General features: G+C 41.3%; 1 protein-coding gene across 3 annotated transcripts in view; it reads left to right on the top strand.

Annotated features, from left to right (window-relative positions):
- The first annotated feature begins 827 nt into the window (after positions 1-827).
- Positions 828-26,038, top strand: part of LOC108714634 (SLIT-ROBO Rho GTPase-activating protein 3) — a 107,970-nt gene continuing 82,759 nt past the window's right edge. Inside the window, exon 1 of one of the 3 annotated variants that reach the window (XR_001935390.2) lies at positions 828-1,236. Coding sequence is in view for 2 of the 3 variants with exons in the window: in XM_018259033.2 (XP_018114522.1) it covers positions 1,179-1,236 (58 nt within the window). In the remaining variant the exon portion in view is untranslated. The remainder of the gene's footprint in view (positions 1,237-26,038) is intronic. The other 2 variants (XM_018259033.2, XM_018259034.2) reach the window with 2 other exon arrangements.

Raw genomic sequence — 26,038 nt, 5'->3', positions numbered from 1 at the left:
AGTTGCAGTGATATTGCTATTGAGCAGGGAGCTACAGTGATATTGCTACTGAGCAGGGAGTTGCAGCGATATATTGCTATTAGGCAAGGTTTGCAAGTTGCAGTAACTGTGCTAGTGACCAGGCAGTTGCAGTGATATTGCTATTGAGCAGGGAGTTGCAGCGATATATTGCTAATGAGCAGGGAGTTGCAGTAATATTGCTATTGAGCAGGGAGTTGCAGTGATATTGCTATTGAGCAGGGAGTTGCAGTGGTATTGCTATTGAGCAGGGAGTTGCAGTGATAGTGCTGTTGAGCAGGGAGTTGCAGTGATATTGCTATTGAGCAGGGAGTTGCTGTAATATTGCTATTGAGCAGGTAGTTGCGGTGATATTGCCATTGAGCAGGGAGTTGCAGTGATATTGCTATTGAGCAGGGAGTTGCAGTGGTATTGCTATTGAGCAGGGAGTTGCAGTGATATTGCTGTTGAGCAGGGAGTTGTAGTGATATTGCTATTGAGCAGGGAGTTGCAGTGATATTGCTATTGAGCAGGCAGTTGCAGTGGTATTGCTATTAAGCAGGGAGTTGCAGTGATATTGCTGTTGAGCAGGGAATTGCAGTGATATTGCTATTGAGCCGGGAGTTGCAGTGATATTGCTATTGAGCCGGGAGTTGCAGTGATATTGCTATTGAGCCGGGAGTTGCAGTGATATTGCTATTGAGCAGGCAATGTGGCAGTTGCAGTGATATTGGCAGTTAGTGAGATGGGTTCATGTGCCAAATACCCACACTTTGGAGTGGCCAGTGCTTGAGGCTTACGATGACTGAGAAGGAGCCAAAGCCCCAGGCAGGAGGGAGCTGAGGAGGATCACAGAGGGCTCGGCTGCAGTGGGAGCTGCAAGTGAAGGAGTTCGGCAGCAGCAGCAGGAGGCTCCAGTGTAAGCCCATGAAACAGGAGCTGGGCGGAGCCAGGGTGACGTTGCGCCTCAATTGAGCCCTGCAGCAAGAAAAGAAAGAAGGAGAAAAGGAAAACAATCTGCTGTGCGCGGAGCAGTGAGAGGAGCTGGCAGAGCAATGCAGTGGCCCGTGTGTGCGGCAGCGCGGCTCAGGGCGAGGCTGATGTGCAGGTGATGTGCTGATCCTGAGAATCCCTGCCGGGACACACACAAGTGAGGAGCAGAGGCACAAGAGCTAGCAATCATGTCCAGATTTAAGAAGGACAAGGAGATCATCGCTGACTATGAGAACCAAGTGAAAGGTTAGTGCCAGTCTCTCCCGTGTGTCAGAGGTGGTGTCTGTGATTTGAGCTAATGCACATGATGTCCTGCTGCCTGGAATAAAAGGTTGCCAGATGGTCCTTGCAATTGGCCACTCACTATAGTCTATAACCCATGTCTGTTTAGTAGTCACTGGGCACAGTCTCCTGCAGTTTATGTGTGAGTGTAAATGGTGCTGCCTGGGTGTGCCATTCTCTGCACCTATTCATGCCCAGCCCTCCCTGCATCAACATCAGTCATATCCAACCTGCAGCTCTCCAGCTCCACTTGTACTTCACCTCCCAACATCACCAACAACCAAAATCAGTGGATGCTCTGGTTGGCTACCTTATCTCCTCTCCTGTACCTTTCTCCCTTGCCTGTGTGGCCAGTGTATGTTGTGTGTGTGCTTTTCTCTGCTACATGTTATTGCATGTCACAACAGTCGGCATATGCTCCTCCCTGCAACTGTGGACACTTTCACGCTTTGCACTTCACTGTTGGTAGTGAGAGTGAACTTTCCTATGTGTAATCACTCAGTAGTGGATCTCCCCATGCCAGCTCTCTGTGTGTTCATACCCACCTTGCTGCCAGTGTGTGCATCACCCTAATACCGGTGTGCGCAGCCCAGTACTGCTAGTGTGCATGCATATTCATTTAAATGCCCAATGACACAGTGTGTGCATTCCCTCTTTCCAACTGGCGTGTGTGCATTTTCCAGCTGCCAGTGTGTGTGGGCCTCCTTACTTCCATTTCCCTGTAGCCGGTGTGTATGTCTGTGCACATTCCTACTGTCTGCTGCATGTGTGTGCTTCCCTTTGTACAGGCAGCTGGTGCACACCTCCCCACTGTGTGTGTTCCTCCCTGCTGGCATTGTGCATACATGTCTTTGTGTGTATCACCTTTTTCCCAGGATGTATAATTGATGGTGCACCCCAATGAATAGTTTGTATGTGGAGCTCCCCAGTGTCATTTAGATGCAGCCAGTGTTCTTGCGTGCTGGTGCCTCCCTTTGACTGGTACTTGCACCCCCAGCTGCCAGTTTGTGCATTTAGATTTTCCTGCTGCTAGTGTATTTGTATGTGCATTTTCCCTACACCGCTATGTGTGCACCTACCTGCTCTTCTGTGAATACCAAGTTCACCTACCTCACGGCTAACAATGAATGCAGGTGCTTTACTGTAAGTAGTGTGTTTTCTACAAGGAAGCACCAAAGAGGTTGAGGGCTGGAAGGGGTCAAGAAGCCCTTTCATTGTGCAGTAAATGTAGTGAAGGCTTCTTATTTCCTTAACTTGGATGTCTTCTCCTGTGGGTCCTTGAGTTGGAGTTACAACCTTTTTGGTTTGAGCTTTATGTGTCAAAAATGGGGTACATGAATAACACGTGTTATAAAGAAACCTTTCACTGCTTACTAAGCCCATGTCCACTTACATGCAACTTACATGCCATACGCGCTCCACCTTATTTCTTCTGTCTACACCCTGGCCTCTGCGACCTCTCCTTTTTTTAAAGCTTGGACGCACATCATTCGCACTTAGTTTGCTAATGTGATTGCACGTTTCAGCGCACATTTCAGCGCACTCAGTGGAGTGAAGATGCACACAGGCAGGTTCAAGAAAAGTGGGGCCACAAAGGGCTGACAGTGCTCAGTCACAGTCCGTCACTGGTCCCTGATAAAGGCACAGGCTGCTTTGTTCAGATGTGATTCATTATTCTTGTGGCCCTGCTTCTGTGTCTTTATATGTGGTTTATCCTTCTTCTACATTTTATCCTCCTTTCAGAACTGTCTGAATGTGCTCCTCGTTCATACTTGGCCACAGCCTATGCTGGTGTTTTAACGGGGGTGATTCACCTTTAAGTTAACTTTTAATATTTATAGAATGGCTAATTCTAAGCAACCTTTCGGTTGGTCTTCATTATTTATTTTCTTTTATAGTTTTTTTTAATTATTTGCCTTTATTTTGAAGCTTTCAAATGGAGATCACTGACCCCCCATCTAAAAAACGAATGCTCTATAAGTCTACAAATTGATTGTGATTACTACTTTTTATTATTCCTCTTTCATTTCAGGCCCTCTCCTATTCATATTTAAGTCTCTTATTCAAATCAGTGCATGGTTGCTAGGGTAAATTGGATCCCTAGCAACCAGATTGCTGGAATTGCAAATTCCTGGAATTTGCTGGACTTTTTCATAAAAAATGAAAGCCAATTGCAAATTGTCTGAGAATATCACATCTCTACATCAAGGGACAGATTTATTAAGGGTCGAATTGAAACATTTTTTGATGGTCTCAACTGTCAAATTCAGCAAGTGAATTATCCAAACTCGATTTGATTTTCAAGATTTATCAAACTCTGGCCCTTTAAGAATTTTAATTCGACTATTCGCCACCTAAAACCTGCCAAATTCATGTATAAGTCAATGGGAGAGGTCAAGTGACCTTTTTGAAAATGTTAGTAGCCTTCCCATTCGAATTAGATTCGAGTTTTCGGGTCGGTAAAATTCATCTGAGTTTAAGATATTCAATCTTTTTAATAAATAACCCCTAAACAAATTTCGAATAAAATTGAATTCATTCTAGATAAAAAAAACTCGACCCTTGATAAATCTGCCTACAATTGTTCATCTAAAGGTTTACAACCTCTTTAATTGGATTGTGGATCTGCATGCAGTGATCTATATTATGTGCCCTGCACACTTGTAATTCCTTATTCTCCTGCCTATTGGAACATCTATTCAGAGCCGGCTTTTCTTTTGCTTGGCCCCGATCCAGAATGAACTTGCCTCACTCCTCTCTTTCTCCGTGTGCGCTACTTTTCACCTTTATTAAAGACATATGAGCTGCTAGGAGATTTTCTGCTTTTACAGATGTCATTTAGAGGAAAGATCAGGGGAATGCTATATGTTTTGCTTCAATGGGCGACCTTCATACCTAGGGTATTTTTCTTGATTAGGACTTAGTGTGGGGAGGGGGGAGATGGCTTTGCGGTTTTATTTTTTTGGTCTTTAGATTATGATCTATTGCGATTATGATGATAGAGGCCCGCATCTAAAGCTGGCCACAGATGCAAAGATAAAGTCGTACAAATATTTTCGGACCGTGTGTGGATCGTTCAGACATTTTTCGTGCCATGGCGATCAATCTTTTAGTCGTTCGAAAAGGTTAGAGGATTTCTGTCGGCTAACCATAATATCTCTGCATGTATTGCCTATTTGACGATATCAATGGGTGACTGTCACTACTATTTGTCAGACATAACTTTCGTATGATTGCTGTCTTTGAATAATGGCCAGAACATCTTCTGATTTGTTCTTTTTAATAGTTTATTTAATCTGAATGGTTAGTGGTAGGTCGGGAGATTGCAAAGAACGAGCGTTCGTCGGACATAAGGATATATCTGCACGTCTGTGGCCAACTTGATTCCTAGCAACTTAGCATTGGCTCTCGAGGAATGTTGGGGCTTGAACAATAACTGGAGGAGGGCGTACTGGCATCACTTTAATGCCAGGCTCCTCATTCAGAGACAGAATTGAGATTCATTGATAGATGTGGTGGTTAAGTAATAATATATACAGAGCAGTTATCCAATGGTTCATTTCCCTATATATACATCTATATATGGGGCATTTGCTGTATCCACCCCCCACTCCTACTGGTGCAATGAACTGTGTTACTATGGCCCTGCCAACATAGCTAATATGTTTCTTCACTCCCCCAGTATGAGAAAGAGTTTCTGCCTGGCCCATTAAATATTTCTCTTGTCTGGGTGTCCTCATTATCATGCAGTGGATCAATCTGCTCCTTATTAATGTGCAAGGCCTGTCTGCTTTACTTCTAGCCATGGCTCTGAACTATTGGCAGAGCTGCTCCCTCCCAGGGAGGTGCTGTGTTATTACTATTCCTCCAGGACTCAGTGCAAGGCTCCCCCTCCCATATCATTAGAAGAATAAATAACTCCAATAAAGAGGCTGGACTGGGTCATACAAGGGCAATTGCCTTGGGCCCTGCAGAGCCGCAGGCATAGGAAACAAGAGTATGGAAAACTCAATAATACCTCACTGGTTGTATTTGGACCACCTATAATTTAGGTATTATGGTCTTCAGCAAATGGAAGATGGTTGTAGGGCAGCAGGTATTAGCGTGCGATATAAACAGTAGGTTAAGATGGTACAGCAACGGTGTAAGGTAGTATTGGATAAAGTGCAACCCTTCTGCTCAAGAAGATAGACAGTTACCAGAAGGTCTGGCCCCTTCACCAGTGCAAAGCCAGTTCAAGCATGATATCACTCAAACTCAACCAAACAGGGAGAGCACAAAGTCACTGAAGCTCTACCCCCTGATATGCATATGCAAAATAGGAACCACTTGTATCAGGAGTTTTGCATCAGATGTACCACACAATTGTGAGACATTGCCAGCCCATTAGGTCTTGAGCATCTACTGTACAGCAAGGGATGACTTAGTTATTCTCTTCCATTGTAACATAAAAGCAACTGACCCACACCCTCAGTATCCAAATGCTTAGAAAATTCTCTACTAATTGTATATAATTAAAATCACTTTAATAAACTTTCAATTATTAGTGGTGCTTGCGAAGCAAAGCATCACTACTGTTATCTTGCAAACTTATTTTTTAGTGGTGCTTGCGAAGCAAAGCATCACTACTGTTATCTTGCAAACTTATTTTTATTCTTCTTCCGTGTGAAAGTTTGGCGCGTAACTAGTCCCGCACCGTTTGTCCTAGACCCATGAATGAGGTGTCAAATCGTGCGGCTTAATCGGGAATGGGGTGGTATGACTTTTCTAAGGGGTGGGTGGTTAATTGCCCCTTGCGGGGGCAATTAACCACCCCGAAAAGTCCCATAGATTAACATTGAGGCCAACTTTTGACGGATTCTAGCGCAGAGAGGGAATCTTGTAGAAACGTTAAATTTACCACATTTGAAGAGGTTTGCGACCTGTGTCAGATGATACCCCACACGAGGGTATAAGTTTTACCCCCGGGGCAGGAGAGGTCCCCAAATTTGCCCCATTGACTTATAATGGGGAATTTATCGAATAATTAGTTTGTCGCAGACCCATGAATGAGGTGTCAAACCGTTCAGCTTATTCGGGAATGGGGTGTTGTGACTTTTCTGTCCTATTTTGGGGACCCAAAAAAGTGAGCGGAGCCGCAAACAACCAATCAGATTTTCCCTATTGACTTCAATGAGAAAATGTAAACAGCTGTAATTCTCACAGTAATAAAGCCAGAGCTCCCAAACTTGGCACCGTGGGTCACTGGGTGACTGCGGCCAAAATTTACAAAAAGTGGGCGGAGTCTACAACAGCCAATCAAATTTCAGCCATTCAATTAAATAGGAAAATTTTAAACTGCTGCCGCTCTTAGACGGTTAATGGCAGGGTCCTCAAACTTGGCACAGTTGGTCACTGGGGGACTGGGATTAAAATTAAGAAAAGTGGGTGGAGCCAAAACCAACCAATCAGATTTCTTTGATTGGTTTTAATGGGAAAAATTAAGAAGGCTGCCATTCTCTCAGTATTGATGTCAGGGACCTTGAATATCACAAATGTGGTCGCTGGGGGTTTCCACTTCAAGTTTAGAAAAAGTGGGCGGAGCCACCAACAACCAATCAAATTTCATTCATTGATTTTCAATAGAAAAAAATAGAAATGCTGCCATTTTTACACATTAAATGACAGCATTCCCAAACTTTGGTATGTTAGTCACTGAGTGACTGTGGTTCACAATTAGGAAAAAAAGGGGCGGGGCAACAACAGCCAATCAGATTTGGGCCTGAGTTTTGCCACGGCAAGCACCACTCACATTTTCTTCAGGAAATGTACCTCTCTAGTTATAAGTTGTTTTCCTAATATTATTGGGATTCTTCACCTTCAAATTAACTTTTATTATGATGTAGAGGGGGATGTTCTGAGACAATTTGCAATTGTTTTTTTAATCTTTTTATTCAGTAGCTCTCTAGTTTGCAATTTCAGCAATCTGGTTGCTTGGGTTTAAATTACCCTAGCAACCAGGCATTGATTTGAATAATAGGATCTGAATAGACTGATGATTAATACCAAGTATTATTAACATGTATTTATATAGTGCCAACATATTGCGTAGCGCTGTAGTAGTAATAACAATAAATTTGTAGCTTTACAGAGCATTTGTTTTTAGATGGTCAGTCAGTGACCCCCATTTGAAGAAAAGGGCAAATAATTGAAAATCTATAAAAAATAAATAACGAAGACCAGTTGAAAAGGTTGCTTAGAATTAGCCATTCTATAATATACTTAAAGGAGACATTTTGTGTAAAAAATAAGACAGTACCAGTGAGTTATACTCATTTAGATATAGAAGAATTGTGCTTAAAAAGTAGTGTTTCAGAAAGTAGTGTTTCAGGCTGATTTATTGAATATTTATGCAAAAACCCTAACAATCCCTCTCTTCCCTTACACTTCCTGCTCCTTGAATTCCCAGGCTGTGCAGAGATGCTTGACAAAGAGTGGAGTGCCACTCGAAACGTTGCATGATGTTGCTGTCCAAATAAGAATAAAGACGGTTTTATTGAAAAGGTAGTGCTGTCTACTGGATGAAATTTGTGCAGGGGAGCCGGGCAGCTCTCAGCTCACTTCATTGTAGGACAGGAACCAATCAGTAGCTAGCAGGACCTGATAGGGAACTGAAGCCTGTCTGTGCTTGTGTGACTGCAGGGTTGTGATTGGCTGTCCCCCTCCTACTGTGCTTCTGGCAGAGACCGTTAGGACACGCCCACCTCTCATTTGAAACAGGGACCAGTGAACATCTATAGGGAGCTCCAATAAAGGGGCTATTTTTAAAGATAATATAAATTTTAGCACCATGTAAAAGCAACACCATATATTGCTCATAATTGCCTACAAAATTATGTTTTTTTAATTTATCCTATATGTCTCCTTTAAAGTTAACTTAAAGCTGAATCACCCCTGGTAACCATATCCTACGATTGCTTAGGTTTACTTTAAATGAATAGTAGTGAACAGCTGTGTAAGTGTGAACCCAAAAATTTAATTCTGCAGGAGTAACTGTGGTTGTAAACATGTTGGAAGCAATTCTGGTTTAGCTATACAATAAAGCTAACTATACAGTTGCTGGTGAGTTTTCTGAGTAGATCTTTGCCTTCGTTGGCCACTAAAGGGCTTTTTGGGGATTCTCAAACCTGTCTGATAGATATGTGCTCCATCCACATCAGTTGGGCAATCTGTTGTTTTAGCTCCATTTGTGGCCAGCCCAGTCCAGACCGATTAGGCAGTCCAGTGTGTTGCCAAGCAGTCTTTTAACATAATCTCTAAGGAAAAATAAAGCAGTGTTTTATGTGGGCCCTGAAGGTTCCTTGTGAGAGCGAGGAAAAGTCACAGAGGCAGTAAAAAATCCTGCCATGCTTCAGTAATGCAGAGGCACATCTGGCTAATCAATTAGCATGAAAACGAATGGATATTGCTATGGCCAGTCTATTGATAGTGACATGTCTGCGGGATGTAGTCTAACGTCTGTATAGTCTAGGCTTGGAAATATCACTACATGAACCCCACTTTCCCCTCGTTTCTTCTAGTGGTTATTACTTTGCCTTTTACTCTTCAGGTTAAAATACAGTGTTGGACATTTGCCTTTTAAAGGGAATGTCAACCCAAAATATACGTTTTTGCCTAATAAAATGATACACACTCCTAAGCAACTTCACAATATACATTCACCATGCATTTTCTATAGTTTTTAAGTTATTAGTATACATACAGTATTACTATTGAAAGCAGTGTTTCTTCTGTCCCTTTCTATATTCTGCACTGGTGGTTCAGACTGTGGATTCAATGTAAGACAAGGCAGCTGATTAACAGCCCTGTCTTTGACACATCGTAACAATCAGGATTTGTTAGGCAAAGCAATTGTTTTTACAAACAACTTTTAAAGCACTGACATTTTTTTAATAAATGCATATTGGAAAGATGCTTAGAATTATGTTTTCTTTTTATTTATTTTTTTTATTATTATTATTTGTATTTTTGGGGTTGACTTGCCCTTTATAGGGGATTTCCAAACTATTTTTTTGCTTGATGAAATAAAATAGAATTGAAAATTTTGAATGAATGTATAGTAGAAAGTTGCTTAGAATAACATTTTTCTTTCATTATGTCAAAAGAAATCCAATGTCAGGTCCTACTTGTAGTTGCCTGCTTTGTATTTAGATGTAGCCTTTGCTGTTGTGCCTAACATCCTCTCATTTGTTTGTAGCTCTGATAGTTGGCCAAGTGTTCCTCTTTTAAATGGGTTGTTTGAATTTAATTAAACTTTTAGTATGTTATAGATATTCTGACAATTTGCAATTTGTGATTTTATTATTTGAGTTATTTAGCTTTTTATTCAGCAGCTCTGTAGTTTCAGCAATCTGGTGGCTAGGGTCCAAATTCCCCTAGCAACCATGCTTTGATTTGAGTAAGAGACTGGAATATGAATAGGAGAGGTCCTGAATAGAAAGAAAAAAAGTAAAAAAATGTTTTCCCCTTCCCACCCCTAATTTGCATATGCAAATTAAGATCCGATTTGGTTTGGTATTCGGCCGAATCTCTCGCGGAGGATTCAGGGGTTTGGCCGAATCCAAAATAGTGGATTCGGTGCATCCCTAATAACTATACATAGCATTAGAGCATTTGTTTTTAGATTGGGTCAGTGACTATCGCTTGAAAGCTGGAAAGAGTCAGGAAAAGAAGGTAAATAATTAAAAAAAAATTTAAAATAAAGTCCAGTTAAAAAGTTGATTAGAATTAGCCATTCTATAACATACTACAATTTAACTTAAAGGTGAACCACCGCTTTAAGCCATATGGCTGCAATGCCCATTTGGCATTCACTTGTACATCTCATTCCCAGGAATTGGCATGTTAATAGTAGGAGATAGCAGATACACTGTCTGTCTGCTCCTGTTAAAGTGGACCTGTCACCCAGACACAAAAATCTGTATAATAAAAGTCCTTTTCAAATTAAACATGAAATCCAATTTCTATTTTTTATTAAAGCATTCATAGCTGTTGTAAGCTCATTTAAACATCTCAGCTGTCAATCAAATATTGTCTGCCCCTCCTCTATGCCTTAGGCGGGGCAGGCAATTACTTTCACTTTCCATTCAGCACTTCCTACATGTCACTGCTCTCCCCACATATCCCCGTTCTCTTTAACATTTAATTGTTTAGCCAGTGCATGGAAATGGACATTGGGTCCCCCAATCTGGTGCACAAACAAAATTCTGAGATGATACAAAGCTTTCCTTAAAAACAGTGTCCACAAAATGGCTCCTGCCTGCTTGCTATCATTTTGAATTCCCAGACTGAAGTAAACAAGATTCAAATAATTCATATAGTGTAATTAAAGTTCATTTTGCTTGACTAATGTGATAAAATAGGATTAAGAATAATTTTTTTGGGTGACGGGTTTCCTTTAATATGCACAGGCTTCATTTCAAACAGTCAATAATGTTCTATTTCTGTGCTTCCAGCCAGTCCGCTGCCTGCTAATAACTTGTGTCATTCCATCTCGATCCCTGTAAAGTATTTTCTGATAGTATTAATATGCAGCGTCTGCTTTTTTCCAGTTATTAAAAGACACTAAGTTTGCCCAGGAGCAGTAACCCATAGCAACCAATAAGATATTTGCTTTTAATCGGGTGACCAGTAAATTCTACTTCCTATGGTTTACTGCTCCTGGGCAAACTTAGTGCCTTTTATCACAGGCTCCAGTGTTGCTAGTTTCCTATTTACAAATGGGATAACAGGTTGGGTTATTCTATTCTGATGGATAGGAAAATCCAAAACAAGTTAAAAAAAAGGTTTCCCTATAATTAGGAATTTCTCAAATTGATCACGAAAATATAACCCAAGTCCACCCCCCAAAGCTTAGCTTTGTCCTTTGGCTCCTTGTGAAGTTTTAGGAGTAGTGGATGTGTCCGTCATGCTGGATTGGGGGCAGGGCAATCCCCTGACAGGCTGCGGTGCTGTTTACTTTTGAATTCTGGCATTTTTGGAGGATTTGGCCGCCCCCTGTTCAGTGTGATTGACAGATCTGTTAGTCCTGGAATGACACTGGGAACAACCTAAATTGAACCTAACAATGGGCAATGTGTTTCATTACAAAGCCCCTTTAAATAGTTTGAATTTGGTGCGTTGCGCAATGACGTCATCATGTTGGCACATAAACCCGGAAACTCGTGCGGCAGCGCGCACCATAGAAAAACCATCGCTGAAGGGAGCAGGCAGCACGCGACGGGTGTCCCGGCTACCCACTTGCTCACCCGGGTGAGTCCTTACAATTTCTTTTTCAGCCTGTAGTTTTCTTTCCCCAACATGCATTTCTGATTTTCCTCTTTCCCCACAGTTCCACTTGGAAGAGTTTTAGTAAACTTTTGTGAAAAAAAGGCAAGTGGAAAAGCAATTTACATGCAAAATGTAGCCGGACTGATCGTCAATATGCAAAGTAATAACGTCACCAGCATACAATGGTGCAAATACGTATATGCGCAATTCATCTTGCGTAAGTTTGGCCGCCATATTGAAAATATGTGACGTTTTTCAGCGAAGTGTATTTCCAAACCTGTGGATCCCATAGAGTTCAATGATATGGCGTTTCCTTGACTTATGGGCGTTTCTGCTGAAAAACGCAAATACTGGCATTGTGTGACGGATGTTGGCTCGCAGTCGCCCCGTGGGAATTGCTGTAGTGTGTATTTCATTATTTTCAATAGGGCTTCATTTTGTTCATTCTTAAAAAAAGCAATGTAAAAACACCATGTGTGATCTCACCCTTAGTCTTGCTCAATGATGAATGTTGCCCCGTCAATCTCGCTCCCTGACCTCCGTTCTTGCTTGAAAAGTTAGCTCTGTCCATACTCAGTTTCCATGAATATGTCTGAGCTGCATGGACCCCCTTCCCTGTAATATTTGACAACCCTACCCCCATTCTTAATTTATACATCCATTCTTCCTCCTTCTCAGGTTCTTACATTACATGAGGTTATGTATATGCTGGATACTTCCTTACAAGTAATATGTGCAGTATCAGTATTTTCATCCTGCTGTGTATGTGCTAATTTGTTATCCGTCTGTGCCGGGAATTCACATGTACAGGCATGGGATCCTTTATCCAGAAAGCTCTGAACAACGGAAATGCTGTCTCCCATAGATTCCATTTCATCCAAATAATCCAAATTATAAAAAATGATTTCCTTTTTCTCTGTAATAATAGAACAGTACCTTGCACTTGACCAAAACTAAGATATAATTAATCCATATTGGGTTTATTTAACATTTACATGATTTCCTAGTAGACTTAAGGTATGAAGATCCAAATTACTGAAAAATTAGTTATCCGGAAAACCCCAGGCCCCAAGCATTCCGGATAACAGGTCCCATACCGGTACTATTCTACTCTTAATCCATATCCATTTTACTTTCCTTTCTTGCCAGCAATGTTTTTGTTCTTTGTCAATATAGCCTCCCTTCCCATTAGGATGTGTCTAAATGGCTGTATGTGAGTGCAGGTTCTGTACATCTTTCAGTTTCAGTAATATTTATTTTCCATATCTGTGCATCCTTTATTCCCAGCATTATGTCCTGTGGCTGTTTCCTATTTTGTTCCACTAAAAGGATTATTAATGACTTCCTTCTCTGAATGTTCTCTTAGCACTAAGGCAAGCAGAACAGGTGCTGTAGGGATCTGATAGTTACATAGCTAATTTGAGTAAAAAAGGAGTGCTGTACCAAAATCTTAATTTTTAGGATGAAAAAATAACACCAAGGGTCACATTAAGTTTACTCAGGATTTAATCAACTGTATTATCACACCCTATAGTAGAGAATAACAATTTGTGGCACTTGCACATTGCAGCACTCGTCTGATGGCTAATCTGGTTGAGCAGTGCTGACAGCTTTTTATTTCTACAGTAGCTGTAGATGCTGCAGTTACTTGTACCTGCTGTCATATTAGCATCTCTTATATATTGCCAATACAGACAAAATGCAATGATGGCTTGATCCAGGGAAGTGTGCTCCAGGGCATCTCCAGGGAGCATACTATATATATAAACCAGTGAGATGCCACAGTGGGTGCATGCGATATCTCTCAGCATTTGGTTGAATAACAGCTTGTAAACATGCTACGGTATATGCGTCCTCCAGTTGGACTTGCTGAGGGCATTGCATCATAATGCTGAGTGCTTTTAATAGCTTTAGCGGTTGCAAAATTCCTCAGGGAATCCCTGGACTTGCTTCTTGAGTCTTTACTATTAAGTCTTGATTTGGTTTGGGAAACCAGAATATAGTCTCTATTTAATGTATTTTTCTTGTTTTACTATGATTTTCAGAAATGACTTTATCCATAAACAGAGAGGTCTTTAGAGGGACCCATAGAGAAGCAGTTGATCTTGGCCAATATAAAGGCTGTAGATAGGAATAACATAAACAGTATCATTCCACTGTAGGTAGTTTTTTTTTAAGAATAGGTTAATTGTCTCTAGGATGGGACTGTGACTGTTGAATAGCAGGTATAGTAGAGAGAGATGGTGCCTGCCTATAGTAACAGTGGGATAATAGTCTCTGGGAAGGGAGTGTGACTGTGGGATAGCAGGTATAGTAGGGAGAAATGGTGTCTATAGTAACAGTGGATAATAGTCTCTGGGAAGGGAGTGTGACTGTGGGATAGCAGGTATAGTAGGGAGAGATGGTGCCTATAGTAACAGTGGGATAATAGTCTCTGGGAAGGGAGTGTGACTGTGGGATAGCAGGTATAGTAGGGAGAGATGGTGTCTATAGTAACAGTGGGATAATAGTCTCTGGGAAGGGAGTGTGACTGTGGGATAGCAGGTATAGTAGGGAGAGATGGTGTCTATAGTAACAGTGGGATAATAGTCTCTGGGAAGGGAGTGTGACTGTGGGATAGCAGGTATAGTAGGGAGAGATGGTGTCTATAGTAACAGTGGATAATAGTCTCTGGGAAGGAACTGTGGCTGTGGGATAGCAGGTATAGTAGGGAGAGATGGTGCCTATAGTAACAGTGGGATAATAGTCTCTGGGAAAGGAGTGTGACTGTGGGATAGCAGGTATAGTAGGGAGAGATGGTGCCTATAGTAACAGTGGATAATAGTCTCTGGAAAGGAACTGTGGCTGTGGGATAGCAGGTATAGTAGAGAGAGATGTGCCTATAGTAGCAGTTCAATAATAGTCTCTGGGAAAGGACTCAGGTATAATAGAGAGAGATAGTGCTTATAATAGCAGAAGAAAGAAAAGCTTCTGGGCTGAGAGATAGCGCAATATGGATAAATTATTCCTCTGCCAAGTCTATTTAACACTGGGCCCCACATTACTAAAGACAGACCTGCCCATACATAAAAATCATCACATTTTTCAGAGCTCTGTATGTGTGCCATGGTAGAACATCGTAACCCTATAAATCACATGAACAAGCCTGGAGTGGGGCTCCTTGGAGACTTGTAAAGAATTGGAGGGGGTCCTAGAGCCAAGATTATGGAAGGATGAAAAGAGCTTTTGGTTTAAGAGTTTTATATTTGCTCTCATTAGTATGTGCCAGGCCCATGGTAATGTAACCTTCTGTTGAAAGCAGGTCAGATGAGAGAGGCCTATTTGGCAAACTTTAGATATTGGATAGACCTGCAAGAATAAAAAAAAAAAAAACAGTGTGATCTGTCAGCCTTGAAAATGAGAAAGTTTCAGGAAAGGAGGCAAAAAAATGTTATCCTCAAAGAAAGTACTGTGGAGATCTTTTTTAGATGATTTGTAAGGGATACTTGAACCTAAACTTGTGGCGGTCCAGCTTTGAAATAAAACTCCCAGCATCTTCTGACAACCAACAGCCCTTGCTCCTCATTGAAGCTGACTAGTTCTAAAAAGAATAGGATATTTTTCAGCATGGCATCTTGTGGGCATTAAGGGGACATTTTAGACATTGCCTTGAATACTTTGGGGATAAAACCCTTGTAATACTTCTTTTGCTTTGTGTGTGAAGTTCCAATCACTGCCTATGTATCTGTGCTCAGCTTTTGGTGCCTTGCCAAACGCTTTGCTCACTGTGGCTTTTATGATATATGGCTGCCCCGGAGTCTGACCCACATACATTTGTGACCTTGGCTGTTGAGGGTGTTGGAGGTTGTAATTTAGAAAACATATGGAGGCCTTAGGTTGATTATTCCTGAGAGTATAATAAAAGGCGTCATTCCAAAATGCAAAATCAAGTTCAAATTTGTTATACTATGGTGAAATTCTCCATTGCATTCTGGGTTTGTGCTGATATTTTGAGCTTTGCACATAACTCTTCTTTCAAAATGAGCCCTAGAATGTTTTCCATCTTTGTCCTATGTAACATGTCCCACCCCCCCCTAGTATTTTCCCAACCATTCCTACCCATGATGCACCATTCTACTAAAGCACTGCTTCCTTTAGGTCATATTTTATACAAAGTGCTGATGGTCTTGGCATTGTTCATCTTCCCTACCCATGCCCTTAGAGCTTGATTTTACCAGAACTATTACTGTTCCATGGTTTGCTGGTGGGGCTGATGAAGGACTCCTTGTGCATAGTGCTCCATGATACAACCTGTGGCTACAGAATAATCTTAGATTTCTGCTTTATACACATAAGATATGAAATATTTATAGTTTTATTGTTAAAGCTTATTTATAAAGTGCCAAAATATTCCATAGCAGTGTATGTTCTTTGAAGAACACACACAGTATGACATAAACAAAACAGTTACGTAGGTGGGACAGGCCTAAATTGAGACATGAGCTCAGAGGGGCCCTACCCGTAAGAGCTTACAATTGATTGGGTAATCAACCTCATCTACTAAGGAGCGCGAGTACCATTCTAAAGTAGGAATATCTTGTTTCCTTTCCATAAGTGCAGAGCACAGTGTTCTCCTGTAGATCCTGATACCTTGGAGAAATTTTCCAGTTTATGAATGTACTTGAGCCACTTGATCCTTAACAAGTGTTGCAATGAGAAGCAGTAATATTTCTGTTGTCTCACAGTATCAATATATATGTTTATCTCTTTCAGCTACATTTGTCTTTGATGCAAGTGTATTTGTATTGTATACTTTGTGTCACTTGATATATCGTTATTATTTACAGTTTTCATGTTCTTGATTACTTTGGGAATTCTTGCCAGAACATTGTTTTTCTAACAAAAACAAAATAAAAACAAAATAAAGTGTATTAGGCCTAAAAGCAGCCTACTGCACCCATGAGATCTGTTTGCATGCAAAGTATATAGCCCGTAGTGAATTATTCTGTATTGTGTATTCACAGCCAAAAGCTGTGCCTGTTTATTGTATGGTTTTCAAAACTGCAACCTGTCAAGTCACTATGCTAGGTAATAAGCTTATTTTGTCTAATTTTTGCTCATAGGTATTTCAGCCTGTATCTCTTTGACATGCGTCCATACCTTCAGGAACCTGCAAAGTTTTTATATACAGATGTTCATATAGAGAGACACCAGTTACACATGCCCATGTATAAAGCTGTCTGCAGCACATGCCCATATACAGAGAGACCTGCAACAAATGCCCATATACAGAGCGGCCTGTAACTACATATAATCCTGTATGTTAGCCAGACCCAATGAGTAACTTTTGCATATGAAAACATTCATTTAATCATAACCGTGTTTCAATTTAATTTAATTTTTTATTTTTTTACTGGGGACAGCATGTGCACAAAACATTAAAGTGAGCTTTCAGTCTTTTGGCATCCATGGCGGTATCAATTATACCTAGCATTGTACTCCGTGCATCTTCAGAGAGTTCCTTGATCCTTCATTATGAGGTCACTATGGTGACTTGGCAACTGTATGAATTAGAGTCTGATACAAATTTCCCGGTAGGATCCCTTGGCTCTCCACCCAAGCTGCAAAATATAAAGAACATAAGTACCAGAAAATAATTATTAAAGGAGAACTAAAGCTTAACTTTACATTATGTTTTGTGCTTCTGTACAAGCCCAAGGCAACCACAGCCCTTTAGCAGGGAAGATCTGTGTCTCCAAAGATGCCCCAGTAGCTCCCCATATTCTTTTCTGCTGATTCACTGCACATGCTCTGTGCTGCTGTCACTTACTGAGCTTAGGGACCCACTCACAATATTCACATAGAACAGAAATGTCACAATATAAGGCTGATTAGTAATTAATACAGATAATTACTACATGGCAGCACAGAGACCAGTGCAATTAGCATCAGAATTTAATAATCAGCCTTGTAGCAACAGCATATATTGCAGACCAACCTCATTTTCTGCTGGATAATTAGTGACGACCCCTAAGCTTAGCTTCTCAACAGCTGCTCAGAGCCCACTGAGCATGTGAGTGTCACAGACACTTTTCAAGATGGTAACCCCCTGTGACAAGTTTGAAGTCCTGGATCATTGCTGCTATTGAGATGCTGAAACTTTAGACTGGTGCAATAAGTTCAGTATATAAAATATGGCATTTCTAGCCATATTCATTTTTAATGTTTAGTTCTCCTTTAATAATTTCTATGTTTGGCTTCTCTGATGTTTAGGCATAACATCCCAGCCAGGAGATTAACTTTTTCTCTGCACTAGATTGACAGAGTTTTGTTACTAGAGTTCAGAGGTTATATTTCTCTCCATGGGGCTCTGCTGCTTTCATTATTAAGAGACTCTGGAGCATTTCATTTAAAGATCTCCCTCATTTCAATGTCGTTTCCCTTCTGGTCTGAGCTGATCCATTTCCTTATTGTTTTCTGCTTCTGTAGAGCAGATTTTCTCTGCTTTTTGTTAATGTCTAGGTGGCACAGAAGTATTAAAGGGCATTTCCACCCAAAAATAGTTTTGGCATAACGAGAGAAATTACAATTCTGAGCTATCTAATTCTCACTATCCAGTATACATTAATTTCAACATGTTAATCATTTAATTAAAATGGCATTTGTAAATGTAATTGTAGCTGACAGCAGTATTGGCTGCCTGTCCTTTTCTGTTTCTCGGGTTCCGACTTTTGAAAAAATGTAGCAGAAGTCAGTTCTCTTTCAGGTCTGTTAAAGGAACAGTAACACCAAAAAACAAAAGCTAAAAGTAATAAAAATGTATGGTACTGTTGCCCTGCATTGGTAAACGTTATGTGTTTGCTTTAGAAAGACTACTATAGTTTATATAAATAGGCTGCTGTGTAGCCATGGGGGCAGTCATTTAAGCTCAAAAAGGAGAAAAGGCTCAGGTTACTTAACACATAACAAATAAGCTGTTAAAAGAGTACAATGATATTCTACAGAGTGCATCTGTTATCTGCTATGTAACCTATGCTTTAAATGGCTGCCCCCATGGCTACACATCAGCTTGATTATATAAACTATAGTAGTATTTCTAAGGAAAACACATAACTTTTAGGGTAAGGATACACTGTGAGATTCAGTGAGATTTAGTCCCTGGCGACTAATCGCCTTTTCTTTGGGGTGACTAATCTCCCCAAACTGCTTCCCCATGTCTTCTGCCTGCTACAATGAAAAATGACGAGGAAACTTCGGACGACTTCGGAAAATGAAGCGCCACGAGTGCCATGTTGCAGGCATTTTTTCATTGTAGCAGGCGGAAGACACGGGGAAGCAGTTTGGGGAGATTAGTCACCCCAAAGAAGAGGCGACTAAATCTCCCTGAATTTTCAGGTGTAACATTACCCTTACCAATACAGGGAAACAGTACATTAAATTTAATTACTTTAAAACACTTTAATTTTTGGTGTTACTGTTCCTATAATCGGTTGTCTTCTGTTACACTGTTTCAGAACACCTTCCCTCACTCTGCGCTGGCTAAAATGAAAAAACGCTGGCGCTAATCACACGCGACGATTCGTTTTCCGAAGTCGCCCGAAGTTGAACCGTCGCATGTGATTAGCGCTGGGGTTTTTTCATTTTAAGCTGGCGCAGAGTCAGGGAAGGCGTTTGGGGAGATTGGTCGCCGCAAAAACGAGGCAATTAGTCGCCAGGCGACCAAATCTCCCAGTGTGGACTTACCCTTAGGGCTCTTACTCACTGGCGTTCTGACCTGCGCTCCCCTGCGTTCCGTTTTTTGGCGTTCAGCCGCAGGGGAGCGCAGGAATAGACGCATGTCATTATTTCAAATGGGGCTGTACTCACTCAGGCGCGTGTAGGCGCCGAACGCAGGTTGAGACGCAACATGCTGCATTTTTCCTGCGTTCGGCGCCTACACGCGCCTGAGTGAGTACAGCCCCATTTGAAATAATGACATGCGTCTATTCCTGCGCTCCCCTGCGGCTGAACGCCAAAAAACGGAACGCAGGGGAGCGCAGGTCAGAACGCCAGTGAGTAAGAGCCCTAAATGTTACTAGTGCAAATGTTCATGTGCCAATCCAGGCTTGTATATGATGCCAATAAACAGCCAAAGGGCATAATTTAGGACTTTAAAGAAGATGGGAGGAGCCTGTCTGTAATATTAAACGTTAATTAGATAATAATAGAAGCATTGTGCCAGGGTATTATGCAATTACTATTTTGTTATTAATCCAATTTCCACATAATAGTTTAATTATAGTGGGGATAAAGCATGGAAAAGTGACAGTTTGCATGTCTGTAGTAAATGTGAAGTGTAACACTTTATTCTGCAGGTCTGTCCATATTATCTTTGGCAGCCTTTGCCCACTTCAATTCTGGTTGTGGGACATCACAAGGAATAAGTGAATAAAGTGAATAAACATATTCACAGACAACTGTGAATATGAAACAAAATATCAGTTAAGAAATGTAAGTAAAATCTGGCCTGCCCAAATAACTAGGGCACAGCAACAGAACAGGATATATAACTGATACTGTTTGCCCAGTGGAATATGAACCATGCATATCAAGTTTCTCAGCTTTAAAAAAGTATTTTCTATTTATTATGAATGTGAAAGACCTTTCAGACTTGCTGTAAGTAAGGGAACATCCAGGGGCTTTACAGAGGTATCTAATTTCTGGGAAGGTGCTGTAACTGTGAGGTGGTGTGTTGTAAGGCAAGATGATCTCATGGGAAAGGACTGTTGTTTGGGGATTTTGTGTATAGAAAAGCAAACTGTTATAAGGAGAAAGCGCTATAACTGTTGGGTAATTTATATAGTTAGGTAAGAATGTGACAGGGAAGGGGCTACAACTGCAGCTTTTCAATTGGTCTTCATTTTTTCTTTTTTATAGTTTTTGAAATATTTGCCTTTTTCTTCATATTCTTTCCTGCTTTTAAATGGAGGTCACTGACCCCACTGATAAAACAAATGCTCTGTAAGGCTACAAATGTATTCTTAACCTGCCTATCTGTACTTCGACTAGGGAATAGTCCTAATTCAAATTGAATTTGAAAAAAATTAGAATATCGAAGTTTATCGTGTACTGTCGCTTTAAAAATTCGAATTCGATCATTCACCATCTAAAGCCTGGTGAATTGCTGTTTTTCCATTCGAAATTCGACCCTTGATAAATATGCCCCTTCATATCATCATACTAAAAGTTATTTTAATGGTGAACAATCCCTTTAAGACAGTGTCAGGGAAAGGGGTGTAATTGTGGGATAGTGAGTCCAATAAGGCCAGGTAGTAACAGGGAAGAGACTATATATATATATATATATATATATATGTGAATTTTGCACAAATGCCCCCCCCCCAGCGCTACGCTACCCACGCTGGGAGGAAGCTCCCGGTGCAAGCAGCCATGTTGTGTCACTTGCATGTGCATTACGTGCATGTGACATCTTGTGCCTAACGAGCAATTTTTGTCACATTTCATTATGCGCATGCCAGTGACTGGGCATGGCTGCTCGCACCAGGAGCTCCCTCTCGGTGCGGGTAGCGTAGTTTTTACCCAACAGGTCCCCTTTAAAGGGGAACTGATGGGGTATTTATTAAAAAGGGTACACAAGGGCGCTTCACCAATGAGGCAACTTGAGACTGTTGCCTCAGGCGGCAGCGCCCCACTAGGTACCAGGGGCGGCAAAAATGCCGCTCCTGGTACTTTAAGAGCCAAATTCAAACCGGAAATTCGGCTCTTCTAGCGCAGAGAGCACAGTTAGGCTCTCTGCACTAGTGCACTGGCCCTCTCTGCTGCCCTGGTGGACCCCCCCTGGACCCCCTCAGGTGCAAAAAGGTAAGCGCACAGGGGAGGGGCGGCAGCAACTGCTGCTGTCTCGGGCGACGGAGGAGCCAGAATCGCCCCTGAGGGTATATAAAGGGTCAGCTTTGACCTAGGGTGTCCAGTCTGCAGCCTTCATCTGCTGTTGCTCTACAAGTATCCACCAACACCGAAAGGCTGTCAGAGCTATAGATGTATTTTGAATAATAGACCCCACACCGGGTGTTTTTCCCTGGCACCCACCCTGTTCAAGGCCACAGTGCTTTACATCGGCATAATATAAGATTTTCCAATCACCGCGTGGTTGATCTGTTAGAGCAAGACCTCTCTCTACAAGCTGGAAGGACAATGTTGTAAAGTAGTTTTATAGTCAGGGGTCAGAGCAAGAACGTGCTGAGTAGAAGGGGAAGTGATTTGGCTCATGGCAGTTGCCGTAGGTTATGTACACAGGACAGGAGGGGCAATTAATGAGCTGTTTGTATTCTCAAAAGATTACCATTCTGCCTGTAGGTATGGAAGGCACCAATTACTCATTATGAATTTGATGCTGAAGCTGATGATAGATTGGCTACAATGGCACTGATTCTTTTCTTGTACTTATTGTACCACCTGTGCATGGGCAAACGTTCTCATAGTGCTCTTCTGAGCATCTTTCCAATTTACATTCCTTTTCAAGGTTTTTTTTCTTTCATTTTTTCAACAAATAAATCCCAGGCCTTAAGGTCAGCCACTGACTGTCATTTAGAACCGCCAGTCAGGGATAACTGACTGTGCAGGGGGTGTCGCCAGTAGATTCCACTCAGCCCAGTTACCTTGGTTTCTCCTGTAGAATTTGAAGCAGCGCTTACATTTACATGTGTAGAAAAACATATACTGTATCTTGAAACCCATCAAAAATGTTTAATTAATGCTGTTGGGAAAGTTTACTAGAATTAAACATCAGATCTGACAAGGGAAACACCTAGTTTAAATAGACTGGGGAGGACACGGTGGGTCTTGACACATTTCTCTTACTATAATGTTCTACTGCAACATTAACTTTGTTCCTAAATGCAGTTTCATTTAAAGGACACTAAAATATAAAATTTCTGGGGGGAATCACATTATTAGATAACCCCCAGTTATTTAATTTGGACCCATACCGACGATCCCCTGGTCCATGATACGTTTATTTTCAGTGCTGAAGATTATGGTGGGAGATACCCTGGGCAGGTGTATTCTTGGGAGAAGAGGTGCAGGCTTGAAGTCTGAAGTAAGCAACTAAAATCACTGGGGGTACCTAACAACCTTTTCTTGTACAGGTATGGGATCCGTTATCCAGATAAACCCGTTATCCAGAAAGTTCAGAATTAAGGAAATTTCCCTTTTCTCTGTAATAATAAAACAGTTGCTTGTACTTGATCCAAACTATAATGATTCCTTATTGAAAGCAGAACCAGCCCATTGGGTTTATTTATTGTTAACATGTTTTTCTAGTAGATTTAAGGTGTGAAGATCCATATTACAGAAAGATCAGTAACCTGGAAAGCCCCAGGTCCAGAGCATTCTGGATAACATGTCCCATACCTGTACTTTAAATGACCTGGTGCCTTTTTGTTTTACTAAACAACTAATACAGTAATACTACTAATAGTCCCTAATGGACCAGCTCAACTGACCAGTCCCTTTGTACTTTATGTCATGCCCACTTAGACTGTCAAACCCTACTCACTTCTAATGGAATTTTAATTATCAGGAGGTACAGGGGAGGTAACAAGAAAGTGTATGGCCAGCCTGTCACAGAGACAATGGCTGCTTAGAGAAGGCTGAAACTGAAAGCTGATCTAGTAACACCTTCATAACAGTCTGGGTAAATGAAGAAGAAAATGAAATGTAAGTTAGGGTATTAATATTCCCATTACAGAATTCCATAGGGAAACTAAAAAGTTATTGCCTTTAAAACCAGATATTGGATGGATTTTATAGCTGTTATTCTGATCTGAATGCAAGAACACCAGCTAACTGAAAGGGTTAAACTTTAATGCCAAGGCATGCGGCACAAATCCCCTCTGCCTTTAACTCTTAGAAGACCTTGAAATCATCACTTATTACCCCTCGAGAAGAAGAGCCGGCCAAATCCTTGTTTATTTCATTTCTAGACGGAATATTCTCGCAGACAGATCCTGCCCGAGATATGTGAGCGTCTCCTGCAATTGCTGCTGGAGGAGCCGAGCTCATTTTCAAATGTAGCTGTTGAATTTATACCAGATCTGAATCAACGCCTTGATGGGTTTCAGCCCTGCCACTAAATATGCAAATCTGTTCCCTTAAAAGATCTGCAGGAAGGGAAAGCTGAGCCTGGAAAGGATTTCTTAGCCTGGCGATGGAGATTAGACAGAGGAGGCTGGATCGGCCACATCCGGCTCTTTCTTTGCTCATATCTCAGGCCTGGCATCACTGTGCTCATGAATATCCTTGTGTTATGTACCCACTGCAGGGGGCTTACCTTCTTGCGGGGGTGCAAAGTGTGTCTTACCAATAATACTCCAAAAACACTTGTTATTCAGCTGCTGTAGTCTACACAGGCCTGTCAAAAAAAGGGCCAAAAATGCTGGAATATAGCCCCCAACTCCAAAGGGCACCCAAATCAAAAAAAATCCAAAAATATATTCCCAGTCAGTACTCTCAAAGTTAAAAAGTCACTCTTTATTTAACATAAATATTAAAAAGTAGGCATACAGACCAATTGATGCTCCGCCTTACGCGTTTCGCACCCACAGGCACTTATTCATAGGAATTCAATCAATGCCTATGAATAAGTGCCTGTGGGTGCGAAACGCGTAAGGCGGAGCATCAATTGGTCTGTATGCCTACTTTTTAATATTTATTTTTAAATAAAGAGTGACTTTTTAACTTTGAGAGTACTGACTGGGAATATATTTACCAATAATACTGGCTTGGAAGAGAAAACCTATTCTTAAAAGAACCGTAACACCAAAAAATAAAAGTATTTTAATCTAATGAAAATATTATGTAGTGTTGCACTGCACTGGTAAAACTGATGTGTTTGCTTCACAAACACTACTATAGTTCATTTAAACAAGCTGCTGTGTAGCATTGGCGGAAATTTTAAAAAGTCTATATGGCACAGGTTTAATAGTGGATAACAGATAACACCATTATGTTCTACAGAGCTTATCTGCTATCTGCTGTGTAACCTGAGATTTTTCTTCTTTAAATGGCTGTCCCCATTGCTACACAGCAGCTTATTTATATAAACAATAGTAGTGTTTCTGAAGCAAACACAGCCGTTTTACCAGTGCAGGGCTACCTGTACTGTCATAGTAAAATGGGAACTAATGAAGTTTCAAATGATGTGATGAAAAAGAGCTTTAGGCCCCGGACACACGTGCGTTTTTTGGCACAGTCCCCGTCGCGTTTTTTAAAAAAGCTAACCTCCGTGTAAATACGCTAGCCTAGTGTTCCATTGCCTATGCTTAAAACCGCACATTAAAACTGCGTTTCTGAGCTTTAAAACCACATGTGTGTCTGGGGATGCTGTATCGGCTTGGATTTAAAGCAGCCCTGTCTTGGCAATGCATTGCCCTAAACTGGTTATATATGGGGAGGAGTAGTTTAACAGCAAGTTCAGTGACATAAATAGATGTTACTGGGGCCGACAGCAAATTAAATTTAGGGCCACAAAACATTGCTAAATCGACCAAATACACCTAGATACATTGAAGTTGTTCATTAACTGGGCCCCCCACCAACCACCGAGCTTCATTTGAAGTTATGCCCCTGAGCAAGTTGAAACAGATTTATATTGTAAATGGGACCCACGCTAAGGAAGGCCTTGTATGAATGCACTTAGTAGTAGTCTGTGCCAAGTAACGTCACATGAAGGGGCCAGAGAAGAGGCAGTGCAATGGATGGGGCACTTGAAGACCAAAACACTTGGTCTGTTACGGCTAAGGGGTATAAATGCATGTGACTCCCCAAAAAATACAGGGTAGTTGGCAGGTCTGCATCTGTTCTCAAGGTTATCATTAAACAGAAGATCTTCATGAATTCAGAGTTAAAGGAGAACTAAATCTCCATTCCCTGCTTTTTAAACATCAGTCCCACTTCAGGGCCCACTGCCCCCTCCATTAAAGTCCAGGGTCCTGCCCTACCAGCTAGCTGTCCTATCGGCCTCATCATATCTGGTGATCTGTTGGTTAAAAAATCTTTGTCGGTCCCAGTGTAATCTATCTACGTTTGCAGGGCCAAGCAGGCAGCTACCCTTTGTTTTCCTGGCAAATTGGTATTTTTAGTTGATGGACAATTCGTACAATCGTACGATCACTCCGAGATAATCGTGGTCTCATGATGACGATCGGATCTTTTAAAAATCTCAACATCTATGGCCAGCATTAGTTAAGTTGTGGTTTAGCAATGATTACTTGCTATGGACCTTTCAAGCTACTAAAGGCACCACAGGGGTGAGGGTGGCTGATAGAACAAAAGTTTGGGTGCCCACATTTTCTTAGTAATACTGACACATTCCTATTGATAGTCATAGGAGTGTGTCGTCAGTATCACTTTAAGATTAAATGCAGTTCCTTTGGCTTTGCTGCCTCTGGCTTTGCTTAACCTTCTCCGCCTCTCAGCT

This window comes from Xenopus laevis, chromosome 4L (genome assembly GCF_017654675.1).
Source record: "Xenopus laevis strain J_2021 chromosome 4L, Xenopus_laevis_v10.1, whole genome shotgun sequence".
In the NCBI taxonomy this organism is placed as follows: domain Eukaryota; kingdom Metazoa; phylum Chordata; class Amphibia; order Anura; family Pipidae; genus Xenopus; species Xenopus laevis.
The sequence above is the reverse complement of the archived record's forward strand: the minus strand, read 5'-3'. Positions and strand labels throughout refer to the sequence as shown.